General features: G+C 40.6%; 1 protein-coding gene across 1 annotated transcript in view; it reads right to left on the bottom strand.

The window, feature by feature from the left end:
• STK39 (serine/threonine kinase 39) overlaps positions 1 to 12,764 on the bottom strand; it is a 324,624-nt gene that overhangs the window by 126,198 nt on the left and 185,662 nt on the right. Inside the window, exons 11-12 of the mRNA XM_081242627.1 lie at positions 7,402 to 7,524; positions 7,275 to 7,304 (exon numbers count right to left, since the gene is read on the bottom strand). Coding sequence (XP_081098753.1) covers positions 7,275 to 7,304; positions 7,402 to 7,524 — 153 coding nt within the window. The remainder of the gene's footprint in view (positions 1 to 7,274; positions 7,305 to 7,401; positions 7,525 to 12,764) is intronic.

Here is a 12,764-nt window from a genome sequence, read left to right as displayed (position 1 = left end):
ATTCTTTTCCATTATGGTTTATTACAGGATATTGAATATAGTTCCCTGTGCTATACAGTAGCACCTCGTTGTTTACCTATTTTATTTATAGTAGTGTGTATCTGCTAATCCCAAACTCCTAATTTATACCCTCCCTTTTCCCTTTGGTAACCATAAATATGTTTTCTATGTCTGTAAGTCTGTTTCCATTTTGTATATAAGTTCATTCTTAATTAAGGTTTGAGATACTACCAAAAGCCACATCACATCACCTACAGAATATCCTACCTTTAGTCAAAGAAGGTTTGTAACATGGAAAATTCTTAATGGCATTTACTATAGGTGACAACTTCTCTTTCCCCTGGGGAGGCCCATTTCATGCCCTGTCCCTTACTCCCAGTCAGGGGCACAGAGAGCTATTACCGTGCAACCTCACTGTGTAGGTGTAACCCTGCACGTGATGAAGAAACCAGTCTCTGGCTCCCACTGGTGCAGGAAATGCGCAGAGATGCACAGAAGTGGTGGAGAGGGAGGTTCCCTGCACAAAACATCTTCCTTGACAACCAACTGTAGTCTGCCAAATTTCACCATTATGGACCCCATTCTATCAGTTCGGGGCATGATTTCTGGGCATGCATTTTTTAATGTAAAAACTTACAAGAAACCTAACACATTAAGCAGCTGTCATTCATTAACAGTATAATATAAATTTGTCTATTGGAATTTTTTAAAATTTTAAACAGTTTGCTATTAAGAAGGATACTTGAGAGAATGGGTGTTTTGATAGCAGGGAAAGAGAAGAATAACAGATTAATGTTGGACATGGCCCTGGAGACAGGCCTCTGGGACTGAGTGAAAGAGGAAAGGATCTTGGAACAGAGACAAAAAAGGGACAACATCCACTTTCTAATTTTTCATAGTGCTCTATCTAATCTTCTCATTGTCTATTTTTAAAAATACTGTAGCTAGGGGGCTTCCCTGGTGGCACAGTGGTTGAGAGTCCACCTGCCGATGCAGGGGACACAGGTTCATGCCCCGGTCCGGGAAGATCCCACATGCCGCGGAGCAGCTGGGCCCATGAGCCATGGCCGCTGAGCCTGCGCGTCCGGAGCCTGTGCAACAGGAGAGGCCACAACAGTGAGAGGCCCGTGTACCGCAAAAAAAAAAAAACAAAAAAAAACAAAACAAAAATACTGTAGTTAAATGCAATGTGTTATCCTGGATTAGATCCTGGGACAGAAGAAGGATGTTAGTGGACAAACGAATGAAATACAAATACAATCTGAGATGTAGCGGATAGTAATGGAGCACTGATGGTTTTTAGTTGTGACAAACATGTCAGGGCTATGAAAGAAATTAACGGTAAAAGAGCATGGATGAAGAATGTATGGGAACCCTACAGAGTACACTATCTTTGCAAATTTTCTGAAAACCTAAAATTACTCCAAAACAAAAGGTTTATTTTCAGAAATACAGGAGATTCTAAGTTTAACCACAACTAGTTGGAAAACCAGTCACCTGCAATAAGAACACCTTTTAGAAAGTGACATCATAAAAGCATCAAGCAAAAGCCGTCTGTGATCCGGTACAATCAATTTGGAGGGAGAAATCAAATCTTTGCCTCCAACTACAAATGGGTATAAGACAACATGAGAGCTGACAGGCGTCTAGAAAACACAATGTCATCAGAAATAATTTCAAAAAGCTAAAGGCAGTTTTAACAATCATCCAGCAATAGCACTGAGTAACATAAGCAATGAATTTAGCTTTCACATTGTGTCTAAGCTCTGGTAAAATTCACTCAACCTAAATCCACACCAAATGTATTTTCTCCTCAGAACAAAATATCAGAGTTGGGAAACAATTAACCTAGCCTAGACTCTACAACAAAGTTCTTCAATATACCTGTCATGGGCCCTACAGGGCTTCTGTCATCAAACCTTCCCACCTGGCACCATTACACTTGATTAAATAAGGACAACTTTTCCAAGGGATTTCTGAAATGTCTTGGTCGTTTTTGGGGTTTTTTTTGTTTGTTTGCTTGTTTTGGGGGTTGTTTTTTTTTTTTTTTAGACTTCTGATAGGCAGATATTTAAAACAAATCTTCAGGTATTTGCAGAACTCAATCTTCCTGGATTCCAGTCTGCACTTTTGGATTCAGAGCGACTAGTGTGGTTTTCCTAGTCAGTGGGTCCTTCATCCTAGTCATGTATCAGAATCACATGAACAGCTTTTTAAAAATCAGAGTTGCCTTGGACATCACCCCAAACCACTGAATCACAATTTGATTTGCTGGGTCTAGGGATCCGCATTTTTAAAGCTTTTGGTTTTTCTGATGTGGAGCCATGATTGCAAAACATGTTTTCATGACCCCTAACAGAGGGGCTACTATAAATCAAGTGTTTCCTTAATAGAAGCCTTGGAAAATGTCCTCCTCACTTAAATGAAACCAAAAGAAAGTGTGAATTTAAACATAAAGTCAGGGCTTCCCTGGTGGTGCAGTCCCCTGCCAATGCAGGGGACACAGGTTTGAGCCCTGGTCCGGGAAGATCCCACACACCACGGAGCAACTAAGCCTGTGCGTCACAACTACTGAGCCTGCACTCTAGAGCCTGCAAGCCATGACTACTGAGCGCATGCGCCACAACTACTGAAGCTCACGCGCCTATAGTCTGGGATCTGCAACAAGAGAAGACACCGCAATGAGAAGCCCACGCACCGCAACAAAGAGTAGCCCCTGCTCGCTGCAACTAGACAAAGTCCACATGCAGCAACGAAGACCCAATGCAGCCAAAAATAAATAAATAAATTTAAAAAGAATAAAAAATAAATAAAGTCAATTTTACTTTTATATAAAAAATTAAGGTATAAAAATTGCTTGAAGAATTATAAGACGTGCATTGATTATTTTGGAGTCTGACAAAAGGATTCCAAAATCACTGGTCAAAAAGAAGATCAAACCACAACAATGAAAATTTTTTATTAAAAAAAAAATCAATAATGAGATAATAGTTGAAAGGTTTCATATAAGCTCGGATGCTGTATCAACTAGGAAACCCTACCTAAGAAATACCACCTATTTGGTATTTGTCCTTGCAAATACCACTCCCGAGCCCTACCCCCAAAGAGATGAGCAGCTTCTGGAGAGAAGGCCCTCTTCTGTGCTTCTGTATAATTCCCACAATGCCATAGTGCCTAACGCAGCTCCATGGGAAATCAGACCCAGATTAAACATTTGTCCAATTAACTAACTTCATTATTATTGTTATATTATTAACCTTTAGTCTCCACTGACTTCCACCATCCAAGTGGAATAAGATACTAAATAAATGAAATTAGCATGAATTATTTACTTATTACAAATTAATAATTACTAGTAGGTGACGAATACTTTGCAAGGCTATTTCTTAAAAACCAGGTTAAGAACACACTAGGACCAATTTCCCACTAAGTTTGGCTACGAATCTCATTAGACAAGTGGTGTAACTCTGGAACTTTACATTTTACACTGGAATTTCTCATCTCCAAATACGGTCCTGTACCAGGCACATCTACCAAATGTCCCTCTGGCAAATACCCCACCCTGGCCTTCTCAGTCTTCTCCAACTAGTGCTGTAATACCTGGACATTCTGCCTGTACTTCCCAGGAAGCCAAATAGCCCCTCACAAAATAAGCATTTCTAAAATGCCCCTTCTTTATTGTAGCATCTCACTCTTAAGTATGGAACTACTAAGGCTACTTTTTCTGAACTTCAGCTCGATTATAAAACGTCTTCTGATCCTTCCCCCACTTCTTACCTACTTATAAATACGATAGATCTATTCAGGCACTTGTTTACAGTCTGATTTTTAGTGCACAAGTTTCCATGTCACCAACAAATACATATAGCATGTCTACTAGATGCTAAGGGAACACGGACAAGAAAAAAATACTCTCCCCAGTCACCTAGTGGCTTATAGTCAAGTAAATAACTCAACTGCAATTTAAATGACAAGTATATTGAAAAGCTTATTACGAAGTAAACACACTGGCATTTCAATGTGCCATTTAGTACATCTTTTCCCTTTAAAAGATGTTTAAAGGTATAAAGTACACTGTCTGAGACTGTATATGGGCTTTTTTTCCAGCTTTGAGGTATAACTGACAAATACAATGATAAGATATTTAACATGATACAGCTTTTAATAACAGTTATAAAAATCCCAAATCAGCAGATTCTGTCAATCACAGTTCTACGTACCTATGCTTTATTTATATATGCACCCCTCAAAGTGCGTACACAAAAAATGTTAATGGAATACAGTTTGTAATAGCAACCTAAATGCTCAAGAAGAAAGAAATGGTTAAATAAACCATTTTGATAGGTAATACTCCTCAGCAGTTAAAAATAAAGAGGCAGATCTATAGCAACTACTGTGGAAAGATTTCCAAGATATAAGGCAAGATGAAAAATTTTATAGTTTTTATAATCTCATTTATATTTTTTAAATGATATGCTAGATTTCTTTATGTATATATTTTTATGTGAACGAGCAGGAAAGGTCTGGAAGAAAACATGGCAAACTGATGACCTCTGGAAAGATAGGACAATCACAGGGGTAAGAACGGTAGCAGGATAAAAGTGGCCCTTCAGAGTTATTTCTATTTAATTCTCCCATACCTTTTTACAAGTCTTTTTTTTTTTTTTTTTTTTTTGCAGTACGCGGGCCTCTCACTGTTGTGGCCTCTCCCGTTGCAGAGCACAGGCTCCGGATGCGCAGGCTCAGCGGCCATGGCTCACGGGCCCAGCTGCTCCGTGTCATGTGGGATCTTCCCGGACTGGGGCACGAACCCGTCCCCTGCATTGGCAGGCGGACTCCCAATCACTGCGCCACAAGGGAAGCCCTTTTACAAGTCTTTATGTGCCTCTCAGGCCTATCCAGACTAACCCTTTTAAAATTATAAACCCCTACCATACTACCTCACCCTCTACCCTATTCTATTTTTTTCCATTACTCCTATTCCATTGTAACAAACCACATAACTTACTTACTTATGAAGGCTATTGGATATCATTTATCTACTCTCATTGGAATGGAAGCTCCAAGGACAGTGGAAGCTCACAAGGACAGGGATTTCACTCTGTTTTTCTCACTGATGTATCCCTAACACCTACTAAAACAGTGCACACAGTACACACATTATATATATAATTTATATTTTATATATATTTATATATATAATTTATGTTTATATAATTTATATACTTATCTTTATGTTTGTTGAATATTTACATATTCAACCATTTTAATTCCCTTTATAATAGATTAAAAATATTTTTTACTTCACATCCAGAGAGTGACTTGGTGTGATTGGTAAATCAGGGGGCTACTTTAATCAAAAGCTTTAAGGACACAGGAACCAACACTGAAGAGATTCTGAACACAGCTCAGGATGCTGAAACGCCAGCCTTGCGAAAAATACCCCCCAAAAACAAAAACAATAAAATGGCGTGGGAAGCTGTGTAATAGCAGATAGCGCTGGTGATTCCTAAACTTTGGGGGGAGTGTTTACATTCAAACTAATGTATCCTTCCACAGAAATATCTATACGCTTCCTTAATTATAAGCCAATATGGGAACAGACATATGCCACTGGGAAACCAAGTGAGTCTAGATACAGTAAAGTGCCTAAGACTTTCAAATTCCACTCAAGAAGGTTGACAGGGATGTTTGATGAACAACTGACAACATGCTATACACTACTCTTTATCCTGTCTATGAAGAAAATACATTTGCCAGAAAGATACTGCTATTATCCAAATAACAGATCAGTTATCAGAGCAATTACAACAAGCACAGAGTAAGATATTCTCAAAATGAACTTAACAAATCCTCATGAGGAAAAACCTTCACCCATCAGCCTACACTAGTAAGGCAGGATTCCAGTGAATATCTTCCAATGAAAATGTCCTGCAGTGAACCAATAACAAATGATTTTTGAGTCAATGACGCTACTTGAATCATGTTATTTTGTTCTATTTCTAAGGAGAGCTGACACTTTTAGTTAGAGTCACTCTTAGAAATAGATGAAAAACCTTGATCTGCACTTCACTCTAGATAAAACAGTGGGCAAGAAGAAGGTAGAGTTCATGATAATGGGTTAAGATCATTCCAAAAATCCAGCAGGATATGTGTGTAGCCAACATGTCCTACTGTGGAGCACATCACCATCCTTCTAACTTCTTGATCAAAGCTCATGCTTGATGTACGAAATAGAGAGATTAATTCATATGATAAATATAGGAGGAAACAGGATCTGAAGGAGAGTTACCAGTAGGAGGCAGGCAGACTGAAAAATCCCTAGGAAAGGCCCTTCAAGAAGGCATGAGAATGAAAAGAGACCAGAGCCCGGGTGGGGGGGGATGACAGGGGGAAGGGTGGCTTGTAGCTCTGATGCTCTCTTCTTAGATGGTCCAGCTGGTTATTGCCACTTAAAGCAGAATGATAAGATTTACTCTATTTAATTAAAAGGAAATGTCTGCTAATTTAAAAAGAAAGTTGGAATGGATATCATCTGTAGCCCAAAGTCTTCTGTTTTCTTAAAGAGAATTTATCAAAGTACACATTAATTACTAGATTTGTAAAATACTTGGAGCTATTTAAATATGCTTAAACTTCCTCTAGGAGAATTAGGAAGTCCTTTGAACTACAGTCATCATTAGTCATTAGAATAATTAACCAGTGGAGGAAGTAAAGTTAATCAAAAGATGACCAGCTCTCAAAGGGAGGCTGATGAAAGACTGTTCCTTGCCTACTAAGTCACCCAGGAGATTTAAAAATCAAAACCCAACAAATTCAACCTAGAGTTCCTAACCATGTTAATATCTTGCCTTATGGTAAACTAAAAATCTAGGAGAAATTTTCCTGTATGCCTATTATGTTTTCTAAGTGACAGTAATTCTAAGAATTAAGATGAAGTGAGTAACAAATTTGTGCTAAGAACCCCACTGAGTGCTTCATGTAAGTGATTTTATCAATCCTCACAGCAATTTTATAAGTATTGTGATCACCCCCATTTGACAGAGGAGGAAACTGAGGCTCAGAGAGTAAAGTAATCTGTCCCAATATACACAGCTCCAAAGTAACTCAGACAGTATCAAGACCTGCAAAGCCTATGTGCCTTTTCTTTTTTTTCCTATACCACAAGAACAAAATTTTGAAGGTTCTTCCCCAAAGAGATCAGACTCTGATACTCGTGGGAGGAGGCTGGGGGGGAGACGAGGCAAAGAACTAAATAAATAACCACCACTCACCTCTGGATTTTCTTCTTTTACTCTTCGTGACTGTAAAACAATTACATATTCATTAGTACACACACGCCCCCAAAAACACAAAAATAAAATTGACACAGGTTAGAAAATCATCATCAATGTCATTTACCTTTTCTTGCGAAAAAGCTGCTTTCCCTTCTTCACTTTTTTCATCCATCTCGTCGTCACTCCACTCCCAGTCACCGTCTTCGGTTTTATGAAGGTGACCGCTTGACCCCGGAACTCTTCTCACCTGCACCAAAACAAATCCACCCAGTTCTTCACCAGCTGAACACGACCAGTGTTTGCAGGTGCAGCTACTTGGGTTACACAGCATATGCTTACCCTGAAAATAACCTGAGTGGTTATGAATTCAGGGGTAACTAGCAGTGAATACCCCAAAAGACTACACAGCCTCCAGACTCCTACACTCATCCTCTTTCCAAAGATATTAAGTTCTTGAAATGTTTTACTCTATGTGTGTAGAACAAAATATTTTGGAAGAGTACGACACACGTCAGCCATGAAGGATCAAGCCCATTTTTCACTTTGGCTTCAGTTAACACTGTATGAATCACTACACGTGAAAGGCCACGTGGTAGGTTTCAAAACTGCTTAAGGAAATGCATGCAAGCAAGAGACTGAGGACTAAGGGAAGACAAGGGACTCAGGCAGCCTAGTGAAGCATACTAGTCTAGGGCATCAGCCATCTACAGCCTATATCAAAAAAGCAAATACCCTTCTGTTGCCACCTTGCTCTTTTTAAGAACCTGACATCATGCTTATTTTCCCAGGATTCTGCTCAACCTACTTCAGCAAAACAAAACAACATCAAGACTATTCTTAACACACCTTTTGCGATTGCTAGGAACACAGAAGGATAACCAGCAGCCGTGTCAGATGATCTAAACAGATGATAACAATTTTCTGCCATTATTTCGTATTTTTTTGAGCTAGGGTAGAGATGTGGTCCACGGGGAATGCTTTCCACGTGTCTCTGTGGTTGAAAAGGCAAAACTTTTCAAAGGAGGGGATGACCGAGAATAATGAGCCTCTGACCAAAGTAATTTGCTTTAAAAAATGGACTGAGATGACTCATAGACATAGAGACCAGACTTGTGGTTGCCAAGGTTGGGGGAGAAGGGGAGGGAAAGGGAAGGACTAGGAGTTTGGGGTTGGTAGATGCAAACCGTTACATTTAGAATGGATAAACAACAAGGTCCTACTGTATAGCACAGGGAACTATATTCAATATCCTGTGATAAACCATAATGGAAAAGAATATGAAAAAGCAATGCATATGTGTGTATAACTGAGTCACTTTGCTATACAGCAGAGACTGGCACATTGTAAATCAACTACTTCAATTTAAAAAACAGAGCAAAAAATGGTCTGAGACATGGTTAAACAAAGCAATGTAGCAAGCGAACATGACGTGAACATACCAACCAGTGATCCACTCATTCAGAGAAATCACAAGTGGAAAGGGACCTTGGAGACTGTCTAGTCAAACCCCCTCACTTTACAGATGGGAGAACAAAGGTCCAGAAAGTGACCCAAGATATCACACAGGTGTAAAAACAAAATGAAGGCAAGAAAAAAAGCCTTCAGATTCCCATTCAAATGCAAGTTTTCCTATGCCACTGAATGGTAACTGTGAAAAACCAGCTGTCTAAAAATGTCTTGTGAAGACTTCGAAAGAGTATGACATGAAGAAAGACTATTTTCCATAATAGAAACTATCCAGTTATACCGCAGGAAGTTCATGAGTTCCAAGAGAAATACCACAGAATTTAGGTGTAAAGTAATCATTTACACATGTTGGATCAATGTGAAGTCATAAACAATGCAGACTTGGGGTTGGGTTTGATTTGAAGGCATTACCATGTGGAACCTGTACAAGTAAGCCTGACCACTTGGTCTTGAGCTGCAACATAGAAACTTAAAAAACAAGCAAAAGGTTCTTACTCATAATTGCAAACGGTTATGCTCAATTTTTTTAAAAAGCTTTTTTCTCCACTTATGCACCTTCAAAACACTTAGCACTTAGTAAAAACTCCTTCTGTGCTTGGCATAAGATATTTTTTCCACTTGCGTTTTGAGTCATTGGAAAGACCTATTTAATGACAGTGATTTTAATGATGCTTATAGACATTGGCAAGGTACTGTAGAAAGGATGCTGAAATGCACTTCAGGATTTTTTAGAACAGACTGCTCATTTTAAAGCTAAAAAGAAATGGATAAAGAAAAGATTTTCTGTTGACATATACAGTAAAATTAATTATTTTCTTAGCAACACTAATCATGATGAGAGCAATACAGAGGAAAATCTGATAATGACTACATTAAAAGAAAGCATTTAAAGCCACATCTACTACAAAACATACTATTAACTAAGAAGTGAGAAGAAAAGTAAAATTGTGGATCATAAACAGAAAAAAACTCTACCTTCACTCAGATTGTAAAACCCAAGCATGGTTGATGAATTAGTATTCTTCAAGTACTCATTCAAAAGATCACACCAGGGAAATCTCTTTCTGCAGAGTCACATAGTGCAGCTTCACACCCTAAAATTTAGTTTATGTGCTTTTTCCTCTCGCTCTACGTTTACAAAAGTTGTCCATTTTGTTTCTTCAAGTGGGATCCAACTACAGACAATAAAATGGCCAACTTCTATTTCTATTTTATTTTATAACCCTGACTGTGTCCCTCCTCTTAGAGTTTTATCTGCTGGAAGAGAGAAAGATAAAGCAAAATGTCTAGGATTATAGCCTCAGACATTGAAAGAAATGGTGGGATGGGCCTTTAAGTAGTAAATATTGATTAAACAAATAAATGTAGAAATTAAGACAACAAACACTCAAAAATCTAGGTAGCATAAAACACTGGTGTAAGCGTAGCAAGAATAAGAATACAAATTTATTCCTTAAGACTGTTATCTCAGTTTATTGGAAAGGAAAAAACTCGCAGCATAATTTGAAACCCAGGTTTCACAGTGTATTTATGCGACACTGACCTCGGCGGAAGAGACCAGAAAGCAATTTTACAAAATTACATCCTTGTAGGGAGTGTGTAGGGATGACAGGAAGCTTTTAGGTCTTGAGCCAAGGCAACTAAGTTTCACATGGTTTAAACAAATGGGGTTTTTATTTAGGAAATGAAGAATCATCTACAAAACAGATGCTTCAGAAAAAGATGCGTAAAAGCTTCTACCCTCCCCCATCCCCTACAGTGATGAGCATGGAGGTTGCCCACCCCCAGAACTCTGACTGCATTCCTGTTACATCGCTCTTATTCTATTAAATGGCTCACTCACTGAGTAAAGCCAAGAGGTGGTTGAATGAAGTTTTTTCTCTGTTGGCGATTTAAAAAAAATAACCCAGTGCTTCTCAGAGAAACGAGCTCAATTTAAGTGATAGCTAGAGCTATTCATAAGCCCACAAATTCCTCAGGTCAGAGCTGGCAGTAACGAGGTTAGACAAAGTTTCACATGCAATAACATTTATTCCCCAAACTGGGAATAAAACACAATTGAGCAGTTCTACTTATACCATACCTCTGACAAGGAAAGTAATATTATCTTCTCTTCCTTGAAACAGCAATTTTGTGAAAATCCATTAAAGAAATGAAGTCCTGATTCCCACAAAAAGTCAGGCTCCACCAGACAGATAGAGGGAACAAACGGTGTGGTTCCCCGGCCAGTTCTTGTGGCCATGGGGTCAGGTCAGAGGCACAGCCGAGATGGGGAGGCCAGGGAGAGGGAACGGCAGCCACCAGGGACACAGTCCCTGGATCTGTTCCTGGACTCATCTTCCCAGGGGTGCCCCTTCGAACAGGAGCCGTCTATAACTATCAGGACCCAGGATCTCCATACAATATCTCGGGTTGCCACCTGGCCCCTGACACCAGAACAGGAGGAAGGACGTATACAAGAGAGTACAAGAGGGCCAACGGAAGCACTTTCTATACAAGGGGTTAAATATGTTAGAAGCGCAAGTGTGTTTCTCTGACACACTCCTGAACAAAGGAGGAATGTGACCCAAAGAAATAGTGACCACAGTTTAGTAGAATTCATCTCAGTACTGCGTGCACTTCCTTCCAAGGCACCGGCCAGCTACTTCCACTACCACATAACTTCTCCCTGGAGTGGAATTTCAGGGTCTCCTTGGAATGGTTTTCCCATCTCTGGGAATCCTGTTCTCCACTTCCCCTCCACCTGTTGGACAAACTACGTGCCTGACTGTATGTAGCCCAAACCCAAGATGGGGAGCCCACCCACCTCACATCTGCTCACCAAGGACACCCTGGACATGGCAGAAAGCAACACCCAGTAACTTTTCTCTCCTCAGGCATTCTACTAACCAGAAGTAGAAAACATGTTTCTAATCAATTGCCGTTTATAATGTCCTTGAGGCACGGCCAAGCAAACAAAAAGCCTTCTAAATCATCAGAAATTAAACATCAAAAAATAAAATTGGACTCACCAAGTTTTCAGCAGTAAATATTTTCCTGTCCCCATAGCTTATACTCTGACATTGGCGCCTGTGCCCACCAGCTCTCGGGCCCCTCCGTCCCACGCCTACTGCCTGGCCTTACTGCGCTCTCGGGCCCTCGGTCTGCTTCCGCCTCTTCCATCAACCCCGCCTGGCTTCTCCCGTATTCATATAAAGCCTGGAGCCCACAGCTGACGCTCTTGAGGCTGCACTTGTTAGTACCCCATGGCCCCGTGCCCATTCCTGGCCACCCCACACCTGGAGGAAAGCCTGGGCTCAGCCTGAGCCAATGGAGAGGAGGCACACTGCCTGGTGATGTCACAGGGAACCACTCCTAATCGGGGCATCAGTCCTGCTACAACACTGCCACTCAAAGCGTGGTCCCCAGGTGAGCAGCAACAGCATCACCTAGAAATGCTGAATCTTGGGCCCCACCCCAGACCCACTAAATCAGAATCTTCCTTTTCGCAAGATCGCGGGTGATTCACATGGTCCCTCAGGTTTGACAAGTTGTGCTCATTGTTAGTCTAAGTCCGCCTCCCCAGCCCTTGATACCAGCTGTTACTCATGTACCAAGAGTGACTGAGCACTTGAAACATATTAACTAATTTAACCTTCACAGTAGCCCTGGGAGCTGAGAACCACTTTCTTCCCCCTTTTTTTCGGAGGGAAAACCGAGGCGCAGGGGAATTTAAACAACCAGCTCGAGCTCATGCAGCTGGGAGTGAGGGCGCTGGAAGTCCCACCCCAGACTCCAGGGCTACCCACTGCTGCCGCTGCTCACGGGAGTGCCCATCCCGCCCTACCCCACTCACCCCAATAACTTCACCTGCGACCCTGAGAGCAACAAGGCCATCCAACTTATACCCCAAGCTTTCTATTCCCAAGAAAAGTTTTCACACCCTCACCCCCCTTAGCCTCTTTCCCTCCAGCGTGTAAGGAAAATGGATTCCTTTCCCTTTACATGACCAACGCCTCCTACTGTGCTCATTTATTCATT

This window comes from Mesoplodon bidens (assembly GCF_964165515.1).
Source record: "Mesoplodon bidens genome assembly, chromosome: 8".
Taxonomy (NCBI): Eukaryota; Metazoa; Chordata; class Mammalia; order Artiodactyla; family Ziphiidae; genus Mesoplodon; species Mesoplodon bidens.
Note: the sequence above shows the minus strand (reverse complement) of the source record. Positions and strands in the feature narration are given on the sequence as shown.